This window comes from Nipponia nippon, unplaced genomic scaffold (assembly GCF_047370975.1).
Source record: "Nipponia nippon isolate SJK-2023a ecotype South Korea unplaced genomic scaffold, ASM4737097v1 scaffold_55, whole genome shotgun sequence".
Taxonomy (NCBI): domain Eukaryota; kingdom Metazoa; phylum Chordata; class Aves; order Pelecaniformes; family Threskiornithidae; genus Nipponia; species Nipponia nippon.
This window is the reverse complement of record NW_028262375.1, coordinates 227,477-247,627: the sequence shown is the minus strand read 5'-3', so window position 1 is coordinate 247,627 and position 20,151 is coordinate 227,477. Positions and strand designations below refer to the sequence as shown.

Genomic DNA, 20,151 nt, shown 5'->3' with positions numbered 1-20,151 from the left:
CCCCCCTCTGTACCCCCAAATCCCCCCAAATCCCTCCAATCCCCCCTCTGTACCCCCAAATCCCCCCAATCCCCCCAATTCCTACCCTCTGTACCCCCAAATCCCCCCAAATCCCCCCAATCCCCCCTCTGTACCCCCAAATCCCCCCAAATCCCTCCAATCCCCCCTCTGTACCCCCAAATCCCCCTCAAATCCCCCCAAATCCCTCCAATCCCCCCTCTGTACCCCCAAATCCCCCTCAAATCCCCCCAAATCCCTCCAATCCCCCCTCTGTACCCCCAAATCCCCCCAGTCCCCCCCAGTCCCCCCAGTCAGCAGGCCGCGGGGCCGGGGCGGTTTCCCCCCGCCTTTATTTGGGGGCGCGGGGCTCAGCGGCGGCGCTGGGGCAGGCAGAGCCCCCCGTGCTGGCGCGAGCGGGCGGCCCCCGCTTTGCAGGCGCAGCGGAAGGAGCCGCTGGTGTTGACGCAGCGCTCGTGGCGGCACCGCAGGCCGCCCCGGCTCGGGTCCCGGCACTCGTCGATGTCTGCGGGCGACCGGGACCCCATAAGCACCACCCCGGGACCCCCAAATCCACCCTGTGGGCCACTGGCTCCCATCGGTGTCTGCGGGCAAGCAGGACCCCATAAGCACCACCCCGGGACCCCCAAATCCACCCTGTGGGCCACTGGCTCCCATGGGTGTCTGCGGGCAAGCAGGACCCCATAAACACCACCCCGGGACCCCCAAATCCACCCTGTGGGCCACTGGCTCCCATCGGTGTCTGCGGGCAAGCAGGACCCCATAAACACCACCCCGGGACCCCCAAATCCACCCTGTGGGCCACTGGCTCCCATCGGTGTCTGCGGGCAAGCAGGACCCCATAAGCACCACCCCGGGACCCCCAAATCCCCCCCCGGGACCCCCAAATCCACCCTGTGGGCCACTGGCTCCCATCGGTGTCTGCGGGCAAGCAGGACCCCATAAGCACCACCCCAGGACCCCCAAATCCCCCCCCGGGACCCCCAAATCCACCCTGTGGGCCACTGGCTCCCATCGGTGTCTGCGGGCAAGCAGGACCCCATAAGCACCACCCCGGGACCCCCAAATCCACCCTGTGGGCCACTGGCTCCCATCGGTGTCTGCGGGCAAGCAGGACCCCATAAGCACCACCCCGGGACCCCCAAATCCACCCTGTGGGCCACTGGCTCCCATCGGTGTCTGCGGGCAAGCAGGACCCCATAAGCACCACCCCGGGACCCCCAAATCCCCCCCCGGGACCCCCAAATCCACCCTGTGGGCCACTGGCTCCCATCGGTGTCTGCGGGCAAGCAGGACCCCATAAGCACCACCCCGGGACCCCCAAATCCACCCTGTGGGCCACTGGCTCCCATCGGTGTCTGCGGGCAAGCAGGACCCCATAAGCACCACCCCGGGACCCCCAAATCCACCCTGTGGGCCACTGGCTCCCATCGGTGTCTGCGGGCAAGCAGGACCCCATAAGCACCACCCCGGGACCCCCAAATCCACCCTGTGGGCCACTGGCTCCCATCGGTGTCTGCGGGCAAGCAGGACCCCATAAGCACCACCCCAGGACCCCCAAATCCACCCTGTGGGCCACTGGCTCCCATCGATGCCTGTGGGCAACTGGGACCCCGTAAATTCCCCCCTGCGACCCCCAAATCCCCCCTGTGGGCCACACACCCCCACCTTGAGAGACCCCAGGGGTTTGGGGGGTCCCGGGGGGGTCGGGGGGGGTCGGGGGGCTCACCCAGGCAGCGGGTGCGGGAGGGGTCCGGCTGGAAGCCGGGGGGGCACTCGCAGCCGCGGCCGGGGAAGGAGCGGAGGCAGCGGCCGCCGGGGCAGGGGCACTCGGCCGAGTCCTCCTCCGAGCTCTCCTCGCCTGGGGCGCAGGGCGGGGGCCCGGGGGGGCCGGAATGGGGGGGCTGGGGGTCCCATGGCCAAGGTTTGGGGTCCCCGGGGCTGGGGGGGGCCGGCATGGCGGGGGCTGGGGGTCCCATGGGCAAGGCTTGGGGTCCCCGGGGTGAGGGGGGTCCTTGGGGGTCCTGTGACCAAGGTTTGGGGTCCCAGGGTTGGGGGATCCCAGGGGTCGGGGGTCCCAGGGTCGGGGGTTCCGGGGTCGGGGGTCCCGGGGGTCGGGGGTCCCAGGGGTTGGGGGTCCCAGGGTCGGGGGTCCCGGGGTCGGGGGTCCCGGGGGTCGGGGGTCCCAGGGGTTGGGGGTCCCAGTGTCGGGGGTTCCGGGGTCGGGGGTCCCGGGGTCGGGGGTCCCGGGGGTCGGGGTCCCAGGGGTTGGGGGTCCCAGGGTCGGGGGTTCCGGGGTCGGGGGTCCCAGGGTCGGGGGTCCCAGGGGTTGGGGGTCCCAGGGGTTGGGGGGTCCCAGGGGTTGGGGGTCCCAGGGTCGGGGGTCCCAGGGTTGGGGGTTCCAGGGGTTGGGGGGTCCCAGGGTCGGGGGTCCCGGGGGTCAGGGGTCCCGGGGTCGGGGGTCCCGGGGGTCGGGGGTCCCAGGGGTTGGGGGTCCCAGGGTCGGGGGTTCCGGGGTCGGGGGTCCCGGGGTCGGGGGTCCCGGGGGTCGGGGGTCCCAGGGGTTGGGGGTCCCAGGGTCGGGGGTTCCGGGGTCGGGGGGCCCAGGGTCGGGGGTCCCAGGGGGTGGGGGGCCGAGGGGTTGGGGGGTCCCAGGGGTTGGGGGTCCCAGGGTCGGGGGTCCCAGGGTTGGGGGTTCCAGGGGTTGGGGGGTCCCAGGGTCGGGGGTCCCGGGGGTCAGGGGTCCCGGGGTCGGGGGTCCCGGGGTCGGGGGTCCCGGGGCCTCGGGGCGCGGCGGCGTTTGGGGGTCCCACCTCTGCGGGGCCCCCCAGGCCGAGGGGGCTGACGTCCCAGAAGGAGTTGCTCTCGCTCTGCGAGGGGGCAGGGCAGGCCTGGGGGGCCCCCGTGTCACCCCCCGCCCCCCCCAAACCCGCCCACCCCCCCGGGACCCCCCAAGTCCCATAGAGCCCCCCAAATCCCATAAAATCCCATAGGGCCCCCCGTACCCCATAGAGCCCCCCATAGACCCCCCTCAATCCCATAGGACCCCCCATAGGGCCCCCCAGCCCCCATGGGCCCCCCAATCCCATAGACCCCCCATAGAGCCCCCCACACCCCATAGACCCCCCCAGCACCCTCCCAGCTCCCATAGGACCCCTCCCCATACCCCATAGGACCCCCCAGGACCCCCAGCCCCCCCAAGACCCCCATACCCCATAGGACCCCCCAGGACCCCCCAAATCCCATAGGACCCCCCAGGACCCCCCAGGCCCCCCCCCGGTCACCTGGGGGGCGGGGGGGGCAGGGCCGGCAGTGGTGCCCCCAGCCCGCGCCCCCCCGGCAGCAGCACTCGTCCAGGGGGAGGGGGCCCCCCCCGAGGGGCGCCCCGCACACCCCCTCCTCGCCCCGCCGCTGCCAGCACAGCTCCCGCCGCTCCGGGGGGGGCCGCTCCGGGGGGGGCCGCTCTGCGGGGGGCTCGGGGTGAACACGGGGGGCTCGGGGCATGGGGGGCTCGGGGCTCAGGGTGAACACGGGGGGCTCGGGGCATGGGGGGCTCGGGGGGCTTGGGGACATGGGGGGCTCGGGGGCTCAGGGTGAACCTGGGGGCTCGGGGGGCTCGGGGTGAACACGGGGGGCTCGGGGACATGGGGGGCTCGGGGGCTCAGGGTGAACACGGGGGGCTCGGGGGGCTCGGGGTGAACACGGGGGCTCGGGGCATGGGGGGCTCGGGGGGCTCAGGGCCACGGGGGGCTCGGGGTGAACCTGGGGGGCTCAGGGGGCTCGGGGGGGCACGGGGGGCTTGGGGGCATGGGGCGAACATGGGGGGCTCGGGGGGAAAGTGGGGGGCTCGGGGGCTCAGGGCAAACACAGGGGATGTGGGGCTTGCACGGGGCTTGCACGAGGGTGACAGGGCTCGCGGGGGGGGCACGGGGCAAGCACGGGGGGCACGGGGCTCGCAGGGGGCTCGCACACCCTTGCACACCCTTACATCCCCCTGCACGCCCTGGCACGTCCCTGCATGCCCCTTGCACGCCCTCGCACGCCCCCGCATGCCCTCACCTGCCCTTTGCACGCCCCGCACACGCCCTCACGCACCCTCGCACGCCCCGCGCACGCTCTCACACACCCCGGCGCACCCGCAGACGCCCCGGCACGCGGCGCACACGCCCTCGCACGCTCTCGCACGCCCCGCGCACGCCCTCGCACGCCCTCGCACGCCCCGTGCACGCCCCAGCGCGCCCGCAGACGGCCCCGGCACGCGGCGCACACGCCCTCGCACGCCCTCGCACGCCCTCGCGCGCCCCGGCACGCGGCGCAGGCTGACCGGGCTCGGGGCGCAGGCAGCGGCGCTGCAGCGGGTGGTAGCGGGCGCCGGGGGGGCAGGTGCAGCGGAAGGAGCCCCGCGTGTTCTCGCAGGCCCCGTCCACGCAGTTCGACTCGTCCAGGCACTCGTCCACGTCTGGGGGGGGGGGGGTGGCTCGTGGGGACCCCCGGGACCCCCAGTGCCCCCCCATTGCTCCCATTGCCCCCCCATTGCTCCCCAGTGCCTCCCATTGCCCCCCCCCATTGCTCCCATTGCCCCCCAGTGCCCTCAGTGCCTCCCCAGGGACCCCCATCGCCCTCAGTGTCCCCACTGCCCCCCATCCCCTGCCCCATTACCACCACTGCCTCCCAGTGCCTCCCATTGCCCCCCATTGCTCCCATTGTCCCCCCTTTGCGCCCCCCATCGCCCCCATTGCACCCCCCAGCCCCCATTGCACCCCCCGCACCCATGGGTGCCTCCCCGCACCCAGGCACTGCAGCAGCCCGCTGTCGTAGTCGAAGCCCTGCTTGCACCCCAGTGCCCCCCATCGCCCCCCATCGCCCCCATTGCACCCCCCAGCCCCCATTGCACCCCCCCGCACCCAGGCACTGCAGCAGCCCGCTGTCGTAGTCGAAGCCCTGCTTGCAGTAGCACTCGTAGCCGGGCTGGGTGTTCACGCACTTCCCCTCCTTGCAGATCTCGGCCCCGAAGAGGCCGCACTCGTCGATGTCTGCGGGGGCGTCAGGGGCGGCGGGGACCCCCCGGGGACAGGGACCCCCCCAGGGGACATGGGGACCCCCCCCAGGGGACCCCCCGGGGACAGGGACCCCCCCAGGGGACATGGGGACCCCCCCAGGGGAACCCCCCAGGGGACAGGGACCCCCCCCCAGGGGACATGGGAACCCCCCAGGGACCCCCAGGGGACAGGGACCCCCCAAGGGACATGGGGACCCACCCCAGGGGACCCCCCGGGGACAGGGACCCCCCAGGGGACATGGGAACCCCCCAGGGACCCCCAGGGGACAGGGACCCCCAAGGGACATGGGGACCCACCCCAGGGGACCCCCCAGGGGACAGGGACCCCCCCCAGGGGACAGAGACCCCCCCCCAAGGGACATGGGGACCCCCGGGACCCCAGGACAGGGACCCCCCCCAGGGGACAGGGCCCCCCCCCCGGGGGGCAGAGGGATCCCCAGGGGGACCAGGGGCCATTGGGGTGCCGGGGGGCCGTGGGGGGTCCCGGGGGGGCCATGGGGGTCCCGGGGGGGCTGTGGGGGGCCATGGGGGGTCCCAGGGGTCTCAGGGGGTCTCGGGGGGCTGTGGGGGGCCATGGGGGGCTGTGGGGGTCCCGGGGGGGCCATGGGGGGGGGCTCACCGCGGTGCGCGGGGACCCCGTAGTCGAGGCCGTTGTCGTCCTGGATGAAGCCCCTCCCGTCGGGGCAGAGCGCCAGGGACTCGGCTGGGGGGGGGGTGAGGGGGGGCTGCACCCCCAAACCGCGCCCGGGGACCCCCGCCCCACAGCAGAGCCCCCCGAGTGGGACAGGGCTGGGGTGCAGTCCCCTGGGCCCCCCAGCCCCCACCCAGAGCCCCCGGGGACCCCCAAGGAGGGGACAGGGCTGGGACCCCTCGCTGGGGACCCCCCGCCCCGTCCCGGAGCCCCCAGCCCCCTCCAACCCCATCCCAGACCCCCCAGCCCCCTCCTGGAGCCCCCAGCCCCATCTCAGACCCCCCAGCCCCCTCCTGGAGCCCCCAGCCCCCTCCTGGAGCCCCCAGCCCCATCCCAGACCCCCCAGCCCCATCCTGGAGCCCCCAGTCCCCTCCTGGAGCCCCCAGCCCCATCCCAGACCCCCCCAGCCCCCTCCTGGAGCCCCCAGCCCCCCCAGCCCCCCAGGCCGTACCCGAGGAGGGCAGGGGGCAGGGGTACACCTCGCAGTGGTCCCCCCAGCCGGCCCCCAGCGAGCAGCAGCACTCGCCCCGCGTCACGTTGGTGCCCAGCACCGAGTCGCAGAAGACGGAGTCGTCGAAGTTGAGGTAGCACTCCTTTCGGGGGGCCGGGGGCTCCCGCGCTGAGACCCCCGTCAGCCCCGCCGCCCCTCGGACCCCCCCGAGACCCCCCAAAGCCCCTAGGGGACCCCCAGGGACCCCCAGAACCCCTTGGAGCCCCCCAGACCCCCCAGGGACCCTCCAGAGCCCATCTCACCCCTGGGGGACCCCCCAGAGCCCCTAGGGGACCCTCGGACCCCCCAGGGACCCCCCAGAGCCCCTTGGAGACCCCCAGACCCTCATGGACCCCCCCAGACTCCCCTGGACCCCCAGAGCCCCTTGGAGACCCCCAGCCCCCCCCCAGCCCCTTGGGGACCCCCAGGGACCCCCCCAGAGCCCCTTGGAGCCCCCCAGACCCTCATGGGCCCCCCCAGAATCTCCCTGGGGACCCCCTGAGCCCCTTGGGGACCCCCAGAGACTCCCCCCAGCCCTTTGGGGACCCTCAGGGACCCCCTCAGACCCCCCCAGTGACCCCCCCTGAGCCCCTTGGGGACCCCCAAGGACCCCCCAGAGCCCCTTGGAGCCCCCCAGACCCTCATGGACCCCCCAGACTCCCCTGGACCCCCTGAGCCCCTGGGGACCCCCAGAGACACCCCCAGCCCCCCCCCACCCCCTTGGGGACCCCCAGGGACCCCCCAGACCCTCCCAGGGCCCCCCAGCCCCTCGGGGACCCCTAGGGACCCCCCAGCCCCCCCGGCCCCCCCGGGCCCCTGCCCACCCTGGCAGCCGCGGCGGTCGGGCGAGGGGCCGAAGCCGGGGGGGCAGAGGCAGGCGAAGGAGCCCTCCAGGTTGGTGCAGGCGCCGTGGGGGGCGCAGAGCCCCGCGTCCAGCGCGCACTCGTCGATGTCTGCGGGAGCCGCCGGCCTCGCACGCCCCTCGTGCAAGGCACGGGCGCCCCCCCGGGCCTCGCACGCGCGGGGCCGCGGCCGGACCGAGGGCGGCGGCGCGAGGGGGGCTGCACGCGGCGGCGTGCGGCGCGCAGGCATGCAAGGGCTGTGGCACGCGCCGCTGTGCAATGCACGGTCACGCAAGGGGCTCTTGTGATGCACGCTGAGCGTGCGAGGGGCTGTTGCACGCGCCGCTGTGCAATGCACGGTCACGCAAGGGGCTCTCGCACGCGCCGTCGTGCAACGCGCAGTCGTGCGAGGGGCCGTTCCCGCTCGCTCGGCCGGCCAGCCCCGAGGCGCGCAGGCGCGAGGGGAGGTTTGCACGCGCCGGCGGGTGCCGCGGCTCCAGCCGGGCCTTGCACGCGCGCGTGCGAGCGCTCACCTTGGCAGGTGCGGCCGTGCAGCAGGGCGTAGCCGGGCCGGCAGAGGCAGCGGTAGGAGCCCGGCGTGTTCACGCACTCGCCCCCCACGCACGCCGCCGCGAACTCACACTCGTCGATGTCTGGGGGGGGGGGGCAATGACCCCGCGGCCCCCGTGGGGAGCCCCCAGACCCACGGAGAGCCCCCAGACCCCATAGAGAGCCCCCAGACCCACGGAGAGCCCCCAGACCCCATACAGAGCCCATAGAGAGCCCCCAGACCCACGGAGAGCCCCCAGACCCCATAGAGAGCCCCCAGACCCACGGAGAGCCCCCAGACCCCCATCCCCCCCCCCCCCGACTCTATATAAAGACCCCAGACCCTGTATAGAGCCCATAGAAAACCCCCATACCCCATAATCCCCCCAGCCCCCCGTCCCCTATAGCCCCAGACCCCCCGGCCCCCCCAGCCCCCCATCCCCTATAGCCCCAGCCCCCAGCCCCCCCAGCCCCCCGTCCCCTATAGCCCCAGCCCCCAGCCCCCAGCCCCCCCAGCCCCCCGTCCCCTATAGCCCCGTGCCGGGGCGGGGGGCACCTTGGCAGCGGGGGGGGTCCCTGGCGGGCTGCAGCCCGGGGGGGCACTGGCACTTGTAGGAGCCGGGGGTGTTGACGCAGACCCCGCCGGCGCAGAGCCCCCCGGCCTCGCACTCGTTCACGTCTGCGGGGCCCCGTCAGTGGGGGGGCGGGGGGGTCCCGGGGGGGTCCCAGGGGGGGGGTCCTGGGGTGGGGGTCCCGGGGAGGGGGGCTGGGGGGGGGGGCCCACGGGTCCCCGGGGGGCGGCCAGGGGTGGGGGTCCCAGGGCGGGGTCCCAGGAGGGGTCCCGGGGGTTGCAGGTCCCGGGGGTGGGGGTCCCAGAGTGGGGGGCGCCAGGGTCCCAGGGCAGGGTCCCGGGCGGGGTCCCAGGAGTGGGGGTCCCAGGGTGGGGTCCCAGGGGTGGGGTCCCAGGGCGGGGTCCCAGGAGTGGGGGTCCCAGGGTGGGGTCCCAGGGCGGGGTCCCATGAGTGGGGGTCCCAGGGTGGGGTCCCAGGGGTGGGGGTCCCAGGGTGGGGTCCCAGGAGGGGTCCCGGGGGTTGCAGGTCCCGGGGGTGGGGGTCCCAGAGTGGGGGACGCCAGGGTCCCAGGGCAGGGTCCCGGGCGGGGTCCCAGGAGTGGGGGTCCCAGGGTGGGGTCCCAGGGGTGGGGTCCCAGGGCGGGGTCCCAGGAGTGGGGGTCCCAGGGTGGGGTCCCAGGGGTGGGGGTCGCAGGGTCCCAGGGCAGGGTCCCGGGTGGGGGTCCCAGGGCAGGGTCCCAGGGCGGGGGTCCCAGGGGTGGGGTCCCAGGGGTGGGGGTCCCGGGGTGGGGGTCCCAGGGTCCCAGGGCAGGGTCCCGGGTGGGGTCCCAGGGGTGGGGTCCCAGGGCAGGGTCCCAGGGTGGGGGTCCCAGGGCGGGGGTCCCAGGGGTGGGGGTCCCGGGGGTCCGCACCGAGGCAGGCGCCGCTGTGGCCGCGGAAGCCGGGGGGGCAGGGGCTGCAGAGGAAGCCCCCGGGCTGGTTCTCGCACTTCCCCTCGGGGCAGGTCCCCGCCTCCAGGCACTCGTTGATGTCTGGGGACACGGGGGGGACACGGGGACACGGGAGGACATGGGGGGACACGGGGACCCCGCAGCGCCCCGTTAGCGGGGGCTCGTCCCCGCGGGGTCCCCCTGTCCCCATCCCTGGTGTCCCCACCGTCCCCATCCCCGTCCCTGCATCTCCATCCCTGCGTCCCCATCGCTGTCCCCATGTCCCTGTCCCCATCCCCACATCCCCATCCCCGTCCCTGTGTCCCTATCGTTGTCCCCACGTCCCCATCCCTGTCCCTGCATCCCCATCACTGTCCCTGCATCCCCGTCACTGTCCCCGTGTCCCCATGTCCCCTGCCCATCCCCGCGTCCCCATCGCTGTCCCCACGTCCCCATCCCCATGTCCCCACATCCCCACGTCCCCATCCCCGTCCCCGCGTCCCCACGCCGGTGGCACCTTCGCAGAGGGGCTGCCGCGAGCTCTTGCGCCGGTAGCCCGGGTGACACTCGCACTTGTAGTGGCCGGGGACGTTGGCGCAGGTGCCACCGTCCCCGCAGATGTCCGCCTTGGCGCACTCGTCGATGTCTGCGCGCGCGTCCTCAGTGCCGCCGTCCCCAACCCCGTCCCGTGTCCCCATCCCTGTCCCCCGCCCACGTCCCGTCTCCCTCGCCCCTGCCCGTGTCCCTTGTCCCCTGCCCCTTGTCCCCATCCCATGCCCCCATGTCCCTTGTCCCCATTCCCCTACATCCCCTTGTCCCCATGTCCCCATTCCCCTACATCCCCTTGTCCCCATACCCCATGTCCCCACGTCCCCACGTCCCGATGTCCCTGTCCCGTGCCCCCGTGTCCCCTTGTTCCGTGCCCCCTGTGCCCATCCCCATGTCCCCATGTCCCCATGCCCTGTGTCCCGTGCCCCGTGCCCCCATGTCCCCTTGTTCCATGCCCCTTGTGCCCATCCCCATGTCCCCATGTTCCATGTCCCCGTGTCCCCATGCCCCGTGTCCCCATGCCCCATGCCCCCATGTCCCCATGTCCCCGTGCCCCCATGTCCCCTTGTTCCATGCCCCTTGTGCCCATCCCCATGTCCCCATGCCCCCATGTCCCCATGTCCCCATGTCCCCTTGTTCCGTGCCCCCTGTGCCCATCCCCATGTCCCCGTGTCCCCATGCCCCGTGTCCCCATGCCCCATGCCCCCATGTCCCCATGTTCCCATGTCCCCATGCCCCATGTCCCCGTGTCCCCATGTCCCCGTGCCCCCGTGTCCCCATGCCCCATGTCCCCGTGTCCCCATGTCCCCGTGCCCCGTGCCCCCGTGCCCCGTGCCCCCGTGTCCCCACGTCCCCGTGCCCTCACCGGCGCAGGAGCGCACGCCCTTGTGCAGGCTGAGCTGGAAGCCGCGGTGGCAGTGGCAGTTGTAGGAGCCGCCCGTGTTCATGCAGACGCCGCGGCCGGCGCCGCACGGCTCCGCCTCGCACTCGTTCACGTCTGCTCGGGGGCACACGCGTGTCACTGCCGTCATGCGTGCGGGGCCGTGCCCCGTGTGTGCGCGGCGTGTGCACCCACGATGAGCCGTACTGCGCCGTGCACACGCCTGTGCAGTCGTGTTCCCCCATGCACACGCGTGTGCACCCATGCAGTGAGGTTGACCATTGCCCACAGCAGCGCTGGGGGTGCACACAGCCCCCCAGACCCCCCCTGAGCCCCCCGTACCGGTGCAGTAGCGGCGCTGGGGGTGCACACAGCCCCCCCAGCCCCCCCAGCCCCCCAACCCCCCCGTACCGGTGCAGTAGCGGCGCTGGGGGTGCACACAGCCCCCCAGCCCCCCCAGCCCCCCGAGCCCCCCGTACCGGTGCAGTAGCGGCGCTGGGGGTGCACACAGCCCCCCCAGCCCCCCAGGAGCCCCCCGTACCGGTGCAGTAGCGGCGCTGGGGGTGCCAGCGGTACCCCGGGTAGCAGAGGCAGCTGTACCCCCCGGCCCCCTCCCGCCCTCCCCGGGGCCGCAGATGTTGCGGTTCAGTTTGCCCTCGCCCGTGTCGGGGGGGGGGGGGGGCACGGGGGGGCTCAGGGGGGGCCCCAAGGGGCCCCAGGGGGGGCGCAGGGGGTCCCAAAGGGTCCCAAGGGGATCCCAAGGGGTGCCAGGGGGGTCCCAGGGGGGCCCAAGGGGGGCTCAGGGTGTCCCAAAGAGTCCCAAGGTGTCCCAGGGGGGTCCCAGGGGGGCTCAGGGGATCCCAAGGGGTCCCAGGGGGGTCCCAGGGGGGCCCAAGGGGGGCTCAGGGGGTTCCAAGGTGTCCCAAGGGGTCCCAAGGGGTGCCAGGGGGATGTCAGGGTGTCCCAAAGGGTGCCAAGGGGGTCTCGGGGGGGTCCCAGGGGGTCTCAGGGGAGTCTTGGGGGTCCCAGGGGAGCTTTGGAGGTGTTAGAGGGGGTCCCAGGGCAGTCTGGGGGACTCAGGGGGGTCTGGGGGGTCCCAGCGGGGTCCCAGGGGGCTCTGAGGGTCCCAGGAGGGTCTCGGGGGGATTCCAGGGAGGTTTGGGGGGTCCCGGGGGGTCCCGGGGGGTCCCGGGGGTCCCTCACCGGTGACCTGGGTGGGGGCGATCTCGGCGGCGCTGCGCGTGTGCTGCTCATTCGCCACCCGCCAGACGACGGCCGTGGTGGGGCGGGCGACCACCTCTGGGGGGGCCAGGCCGCGGGTGGGGCCGCCGGTCCCCATCCCTGTCCCCATCCCGGTCCCCGTCCCCATCCCGGTCCCATCCCGTCCCCATCCCTGTCCCATCCCGGTCCCGGTCCCATCCCTGTCCCCATCCCGTCCCCATCCCGGTCCCATCCCGTCCCCATCCCGGTCCCATCCCTGTCTCTATCCCTGTCCCATCCCGGTCCCGGTCCCATCCCTGTCCCCATCCCGGTCCCATCCCTGTCCCCATCCCGTCCCCATCCCGGTCCCATCCCTGTCTCTATCCCTGTCCCATCCCGGTCCCTGTCCGATCCCTGTCCCCATCCCTGTCCCCATCCCCATCCCATCCCCATCCCATCCCTGTCTCTATCCTTGTCCCCATCCCATCCCCATCCCTGTCCCATCCCTGTCCCCATCCCTGTCCCATCCCGATCCCTGTCACCATCCCATCCCCATCCCGGTCCCTGTCCCCATCCCTGTCCCCATCCCGTCCCCATCCCATCCCTGTCCCCATCCCATCCCCATCCCGGCCCCTGTCCCATCCCTGTCCCATCCCTGTCCCCATCCCGTCCCCATCCCTGTCCCATCCCGATCCCTGTCCCATCCCTGTCCCCATCCCCATCCCCATGGCCCTGCCCCCCTTACCGGGGTACCGGGGGGGGTCGGTGCTCCCCGGGGGCTGCTCCAGGCCCTGCTCCTCCGAGTGGGTCCAGAAAGCCGGCAGCTGGGGGGGGGGACACCGCTGTCCCCTCCGCTCCCCCCCCAGTGCCCCCCGGCCCCCCCATCCTCCTCCTCGCCCCCCCCCCCCCGGTGCCCACAGCGCTCCCATCCCTCCCCATTGCCCCCGCCCGTGTCCCCACGGCCCCCATGTCCCCCCATGTCCCCCCCCTGCCCCCCCCCCCCTCCCCCCCCATTCCCCATGGCCGGGGGGGGGACGGCGGCGGGGGCGGGGGGCGGTGAGACCCCAAACTGGCCCCCCCATGGGGGGGGGGGGGGGATGACAAAACGTGGGGTCACACGGGGACATGGGGGAGCCGGGGGGATACGGGGTCATGAGGGGGGGTGATGAGGGACATAGGGGGTCATTGGGGGGGGGCACAGGGACATGGGGGGGCACAGGGGGACCCCAGGGGACACGGGAGGGGGCTGGGGGGAGTCATGGGGGGAACACAGGGGGGATGCAGGGGACCCCAGGGGGCATGGGGGGGCTCAGGGACATGGAAAAGGGGGACAGGGACATGGGGGGGCTCAGGGACATGGGGGGGACACAAGGGACCCCAGGGGACATGGGGGGGGGTCACGGAGGTGTCTAGGAGGGACATAAGGGGTCATGGGGGGGACAGGGGACCCCAGGGGACATGGGGGGGCACAGGGACATGGAAGGGGGGGACAGGGACATGGAAGGGGGACAGGGACATGGGGGGGCACAGGGACATGGAAGGGGGGGACAGGGACATGGAAGGGGGGACAGGGACATGGGGGGCACAGGGGGTGACCGACCTGGGGGCGGGGGCGCGTCGGGGGGCGCGGGGCTGGGGGCGGGCGGGGGGGGCCGGGGGGGCCGCTCGGGGGGGGCCCCGTCGGGGTGGATGTGGAGGGTGAAGTCGCTCTCGCCCTGGATGGTGAGGGTCTGGTGGGAGGTGAGGACGTGGTACCCCTTCCCCGCCGGGCAGATGGCCTTGAAGGCGGCTGGGGGCGGGGGTCAGCGGGCCCCGCTGCCCCCCAGCCGGGCTGGGACCCCCCAAACCGGGCTGGGACCCCCCGCTGCCCCCCAGCCGGGCTGGGACCCCCCCAGCTGCTCCCCCAAACTGGGCTGGGGTCCCGAGCCAGCATCCCCCCAAAATGGGTCCCCCCGTCCTGCATCCCCTGACGGGCGCCCTGAGCCCCCCCAGAATGGGCACCCTGGCCCTGAACCCCCTCCCCAAATGGGGGCCCCGCGTGCCCCCATGGGTGCCCTGACCCCACATGACCCCAGTGGGGCCCTGACCCTGTGTGCCCCCCTGGGTGCCCTGACCCCACGTGACCCCGGTGGGGCCCTGACCCCGCGCCCCCTGGGCTCCCCGACCCCGCGCGCCCCCACGGGTGCCCTGACCCCACGTGACCCCGGTAGGGCCCTGACCCTGTGTGCCCCCATGGGTGCCCTGACCCCATGTGACCCTGGTGGGGCCCTGACCCCGCACCCCCTGGGCTCCCCGACCCCGCGCGCCCCCACGGGTGCCCTGACCCCACGTGACCCCGGTGGGGCCCTGACCCCACGTGCCCCCATGGGTGCCCTGACCCCACATGACCCCAGTGGGGCCCTGACCCCATGTGCCCCCCTGGGTGCCCTGACCCCATGTGACCCTGGTGGGGCCCTGACCCCGCACGCCCTCACGGGTGCCCTGACCCCACGTGACCCCGGTGGGGCCCTGACCCCGCACCCCCTGGGCTCCCCGACCCCGCGCGCCCCGGCGGGGCCGTACCGGTGCCGTCGGCGGGGCAGCGCTCGCAGCGGCCCCCCCAGGCCTTGCCCACGCTGCAGCAGCAGGTCTGGCGCGTCAGGCGGGTGGGCAGCGGGTGCTGGCACTGCTGCGCCCCCGACACCAGCCGGAAGCAGAGGCCCCTCTCCTCCCCCTTCTCTGCTGCGGGGCCAGGGTCACGCACCCCGAACCCCGCGGGACCCGCCACAGCCCCCCCCGCCCTCAGAGACCCCCCCAGAACCCCACAGACCCCCCCAGAGCCCCCCAGACCCCATGGACCCTCATAGCCCCCCCAGAACCCCCCAGACCCCCCAGACCCCATGGACCCTCATAGCCCCCCCAGAACCCCCCAGACCCTCACAGAGCTCCCCAGACCCCTATAGACCACTATAGACCCCCCAGACCCCTAAAGACCCTCCCGAACCCTATAGACCCCTCCAGAATCCCCCAGACCCCCACAGCTCCCCCCAGACCCCCCCAGACCCTCATAGAGCCCCATAGACCCCCCCGGACCCCCAAAGACCCCCCAGACCCCTATAGACCCCTCCAGAACCCCAAAGACCCCCCAAACACCTATAGACCCCCCCAGACCCTCATAGAGCCCCATAGACCCCCCCGGACCCCCAAAGACCCCCCAGACCCCTATAGACCCCTCCAGAACCCCAAAGACCCCCCCAAACACCTATAGACCCCCCAGACCCTCATAGAGCCCCATAGACCCCCCCGGACCCCCAAAGACCCCCCAGACCCCTATAGACCCCCCCAGCCCCCCATAGCCCCCCCAGCCCCCCAGCCCCCGGCCCACGTACGCAGGCACTGGCTGCGGGAGGGCCCCAGCGCGTGCCCGGCCTTGCAGGCGCAGCGGAAGCTGCCCTGGGTGTTGAGGCAGTCGCCGTGCTGGCAGACGCCCTGCATGGCGCACTCGTTGATGTCTGCGGCAGCCGCGTCAGCGCCGCGCACACGCGTGTGGCCACGCACACGCGTGTGGGCGCTGCACACGCGTGTGGGAGCGCGCACGCCTGGCCCCGCGCGCGTCCCCTGTACGTGCGCGGCCGCACGCGTGTCCCCCGCACGCGCCCGGCCCATGCACGAGCCCTGCGCACGCACACGCGTGGGCCTATGCACGTCCCCACGCTGCCTGCACACGCCTGGCCCCGGGCGCACGCCCCACGTGCACGCACACGCGTGAGCCGGGAACAATCCCCCCGGTGCACGTGGCCCCGTGCGTGCACACGCGCATCCTGGCCCTCACGCTCCCTGCACACCCGTTGCATGCCCTCACACGCCCGTTGCATGCCTGTTGCATGCCTTCCCACACCCATTGCATGCCCTCACACGCCCGTTGCATGCCCGTTGCGTGCCTGTTGCACACTTGCATGCCCTCGCATGCCCATTGCATGCCTGTTGCACGCCCTCGCATGCCTGTTGCACGCCCCTTGCATGCCCTCACATGCCCATTGCACGCTTGCATTCCCTCGCACGCCCGTTGCGTGCCCTCACACACCCGTTGCATGCCCATTGCATGCTGTTGCACACCCTCGTGTGCCCTCGCACGCCCGTTGCGTGCCCTCACACACCCGTTGCATGCCCATTGCATGCTGTTGCACACCCTCGTGTGCTCTCACACGCCCTCGCATGCCCGTCGCACGCCCACGTGCCCTCGCGCGCCCTCGCACACCCGTTGCACACCCTCGCACGCCCGTTGCATGCCCATTGCATGCCCGTTGCACGTCCTTGTGCGCCCGCGTGCCCTCGCACGCCCCTCGCACGCCCCTCGCACGCCCGCGTGCCCCACCTTGGCAGTGGCTGCTGTTGAGGCGCTTGTAGCCCTGGGGACAGTCCCCGCCGTGCTCCCCCCGGATCGGGCCTGTCTTCTGCACCCCCGCCTCTGCAAGACCGCCGCCGTCAGGGCTGGGGTCCCCGCGGGGGGGGGGGGGTCTCCCGGGGGGGGGACACGCGGGGACCCCCACTCACGCGGGAGCTGGGGACACTTGTGGCACTTGCTCTGTCCCCAGGCGGTGCCGATGCTGCCGCAGCAATCCTCCTGCTTGGTCAGCCCCGGCAGCGGGTTGCTGCCGCACTGGGGGGGCACCGGGGGGGTCAGCGCCCCCAAACACGCCCCTGCACCCCCAAACACCCCCCAGTGCCCCCCAGTGCCCCCAAACACCTCCAAGCGCCCCCAAACACCCCCCTGCGCCCCCCTGCACCCCCAAACACCCCCCAGTGCCCCCCAGTGCCTCCCAGTGCCCCCAAATATCCCCTCCACCCCCAAACATCCCTCTGAGCCCCCAAACACCCCCCAGTGCCCCCCAGTGCCCCCAAACACCTCCCAGCGCCCCCAAACACCCCCCTGCGCCCCCCAGTGCCCCCAGACACCCCCCAGTGCCCCCCAGTGCCCCCCAAACACCTCCCAGCGCCCCCAAACACCCCCCTGCGCCCCCCTGCACCCCCAAGCACCTCCCAGTGCCCCCCAGTGCCTCCCAGTGCTCCCAAACACCCCCTGAACCCCCAAATACCCCCCAGCCCCCCCCCCGCTCACCGACTGCTTGGGCAGGGTCTCCTGGAAGCAGCGGCCGAGGGGTTTGTGGGTGTGGGGCCGGGGGGGCGCGGGGGGCTTGCTGCCGGCGGGGGGCTGCGCCGGGTGGGCCAGCAGTAGCCCAGGGCCGCGGGGGGACCCCTCGGGGGGCCGGGGCTCGATGCGGTGGACCTGGACCGAGGCCTCGGGGGGGTGGTGCACCCGCACGTTCACCAGCGGCGGCGGCACCTGCACTGGGGGGGCACCGGCACCTCGGCACCCCGGCACCCCGGCACCCTGGGACCCTGGGACCCCACCACCCCGGCACCCCGGCACCCCGGCACCCTGGGACCCTGGGACCCCACCACCCCACCACCCCGGCACCCCGGGACCCCGGCACCCTGGGACCCCGCCACCCCGGCACCTCGGCACCCCGGCACCGGCAGACGTGGGACCCCCGGCGCGGGCACCCCGGGACCCCCGAGACCCTGGGAATGGGCCTATGTGGGACCCCCGGACCCCCAGCACGGGGACCCCCAGACCCCCCGACATGGGACCCCTGGGACCCCAACACGGGACCCCCGGCACCCCCAGACCCCCGGGAAGGGCCCCCCCCGGCCGCCCAGGACCCCCGGCGTGGGCACCCCCAGCCCCCCCCAAGCCCCCCAAGCGCCCCAGCCCCCCATACCCCGCCATACCCCCCAACCCCCTGTGCCCCCCATATCCCCCAGCCCCCCCAAGCCCCCCGACCCCCCCGAGCCCCCAGCCCCCCCCCCCCCCCCGGTACCTTCGGCCGAGTGGGGCCCGGGCCCCAGGGGCACGACGAAGGTGGCGTGGCTGACGTGCCCCCCCCCCCCGCCCTGCCCCCCCCCGTGGCCCCCCCCGGCGGGGGGCGGCTCCGGGGGGGCGGCGGGGCCGTCGGCGATCACCTGCACGGCGTAGACGGCGACCTTGGCCCCCGGGGGGGGCTCGGGGGGCGTCGGGGGGCGCGGGGGGCGGCGGCGGGGGCCCCCCCCCCGCCCGGCCGGGACTTGGCAGAAGCGGCCGGTGAAGGCGGGGGGGCAGAGGCAGTGGGAGCGGGGGCTGCACTGGCCCCCGTTCATGCAGGGCAGCGGGCACCCCACCGCGGGGGGGCGGGCTCAGCCCCGGCCTGCGGCCCCCCAGAGCCCCCCCGAGCCCCCGGGCCCCCCGGGTCCCTCCAGAGCCCCCCGGGCCCCCCCGGGCCCCCCCGAGTCCCCCCCGAGCCCCCCGGGCCCCCCGGGTCCCTCCCGAGCCCCCCGGGCCCCCCGGGCCCCCCCCGAGCCCCCCAGAGTCCCCCCTGAGCCCCCCGGGCACCCCTGGGACCCCTGGGCCCCCCAAAGCTGCTGTGCCCCCCGAGTCCCCCCCAAGCCCTCTGGGCACCCCCCGGGCACCCCTGAGCCCCCCGGGTCCCCCCCGAGTCCCCCAGGGCACCCCCAGAGCCGCCGTACCCCCTGAGTCCCCCCCGGGACCCCCGGGCACCCCCAAGTCCCCCCAGAGCCCCCCGGGCCCCCCCCGAGTCCCCCCTGAGTCCCCCTGGGCACCCCCAGAGCCCCCTGGGACCCCCGGGCACCCCCAAAGCCCCTGGGCACCCCCCAGTCCCCCCCAAACCCACGGCACCCCCCTGAACCCCCTGTGCCACCCTGGTCCCCGTCCTGTCCCCATCCCTGTCCCTGTCCCCCGCCCCGTCCCCATCCCGTCCCTGTGCCACCCCATCCCTGTCCCCGTCCCTGTCCCCATCCCTGTGCCACCCCATCCTGTGTCCATGCCACACTGTCCCCGTCCCCAACCTTGTCCCCATCCCTGTCCCCATCCCTGTCCCCATGCTGTCCCGGTCCCCATCCCGGTCCCGTCCCCATCCTACCATACTGCGCCACCCCATGCCACCCCATCCTGTCCCGGTCCCCATCCCAGTCCCATTGTGGTCCCTGTCCCCGTCCCGCCATGCTGTCCCCATCCCAGTCCTCATCCCAGTCCCCATCCTGGTCCCCATTGTGGTCCCCATCCTGGTCCCTGTCCCCATCTCACCATGCTGTGCCCATCCCGGTCCCCATCCTGTCCCTGTCCCCATTGTGGTCCCCATCCTGGTCCCGGTCCCCATCCCGCCATGCTGTCCCCATCCCTGTCCCCATCCCGGTCCCTGTCCCGCCACGCTGTGCCCACCCCATGCCACCCCATCCTGGTCCTGGTCCCCATCCCAGTCCCCATCCCGGTCCCATCCCTGTCCTACCATACTGTGCCATCCTATGCCACCCCATCCTGTCCCGGTCCCCATCCCGGTCCCCATCCTGTCCCTGTCCTGGTCCCTGTCCCCGTCCCGCCACGCTGTGCCCACCCCATGCCACCCCATCCTGGTCCCTGTCCCCATCCCGTCCCCATTGTGCTCCCATCGTGGTCCCATCCCTGTCCCCATCCCGTCCCCATCGTGGTCCCATCCCTGTCCCTGTCCCTGTCCCCATCCCGCCACGCTGTGCCCATCCCAGTCCCCATCCCAGTCCCCATCCCACCACGCTGTGCCCATCCCATGCCACCCCATCCCTGTCCCCATCCTGTCCCCATTCTGGTCCCCATCCCCATCCCAGTCCCCGTCCCTGTCTCGGTCCCTGTCCCCATCCCATCCCGGTCCCCATCCTGGTCCCTGTCCCCATCCTGGTCCCTGTCCCCATCCCGTCCCCATTGTGCTCCCATCATGGTCCCATCCCTGTCCCCATCCCACCACGCTGTGCCCATCCCAGTCCCCATCCCAGTCCCCATCCTGTCCCCATTCTGGTCCTCATCCCAGTCCCCGTCCCTGTCTTGGTCCCTGTCCCCATCCCATCCCGGTCCCCATCCTGTCCCTGTCTCCATCCTGGTCCTGGTCCCCATCCCAGTCCCCTTCCCAGTCCCGTCCCTGTCCCGCCACGCTGTGCCATCCCACGCCACCCCATCCCGTCCCGGTCCCCATCCCGCCATGCTGTCCCCATCCCGGTCCCCATCCCTGTCCCCATCCTGGTCCCTGTCCCCATCCCGTCCCCATTGTGCTCCCATCGTGGTCCCATCCCTGTCCCCATCCCGTCCCTGTCCCCATCCCGCCATGCTGTCCCCATCCCAGTCCCCATCCCCGTCCCATCCCTGTCCCTGTCCCCATCACCGTCTCTGTCCCCATGCCATCCCATCCCTGTCCCCATCCCATCCCTGTCCCCATCCCTGTCCTTGTCCCCATCCTGTCCTGTCCCCATCCCATCCCTGTCCCCATCCCATCCCTGTCCCCATCCCACCCCTGTCCCCATCCTGTCCCCATC

The 20,151-nt window shown here is 73.8% G+C and overlaps 1 protein-coding gene across 1 annotated transcript; it reads right to left on the bottom strand.

Annotated features, from left to right (window-relative positions):
• Positions 1-333: 333 nt before the first annotated feature.
• LTBP3 (latent transforming growth factor beta binding protein 3) lies at positions 334-17,970 on the bottom strand. Its single transcript, XM_087735338.1, is given in 25 exon segments — positions 334-523; positions 1,748-1,874; positions 2,832-2,909; positions 3,280-3,482; positions 4,343-4,477; positions 4,923-5,051; positions 5,697-5,780; positions 6,220-6,387; positions 7,083-7,211; positions 7,634-7,753; positions 8,206-8,328; positions 9,132-9,251; positions 9,667-9,795; positions 10,564-10,695; positions 11,120-11,182; positions 11,185-11,247; positions 11,785-11,877; positions 12,524-12,581; positions 13,356-13,567; positions 14,341-14,499; positions 15,147-15,269; positions 16,133-16,225; positions 16,312-16,417; positions 16,877-17,106; positions 17,640-17,970. Coding segments are annotated over 25 exon segments (3,348 nt in total). The 5' UTR covers positions 17,956-17,970; the 3' UTR covers positions 334-368.
• Positions 17,971-20,151: the final 2,181 nt, after the last annotated feature.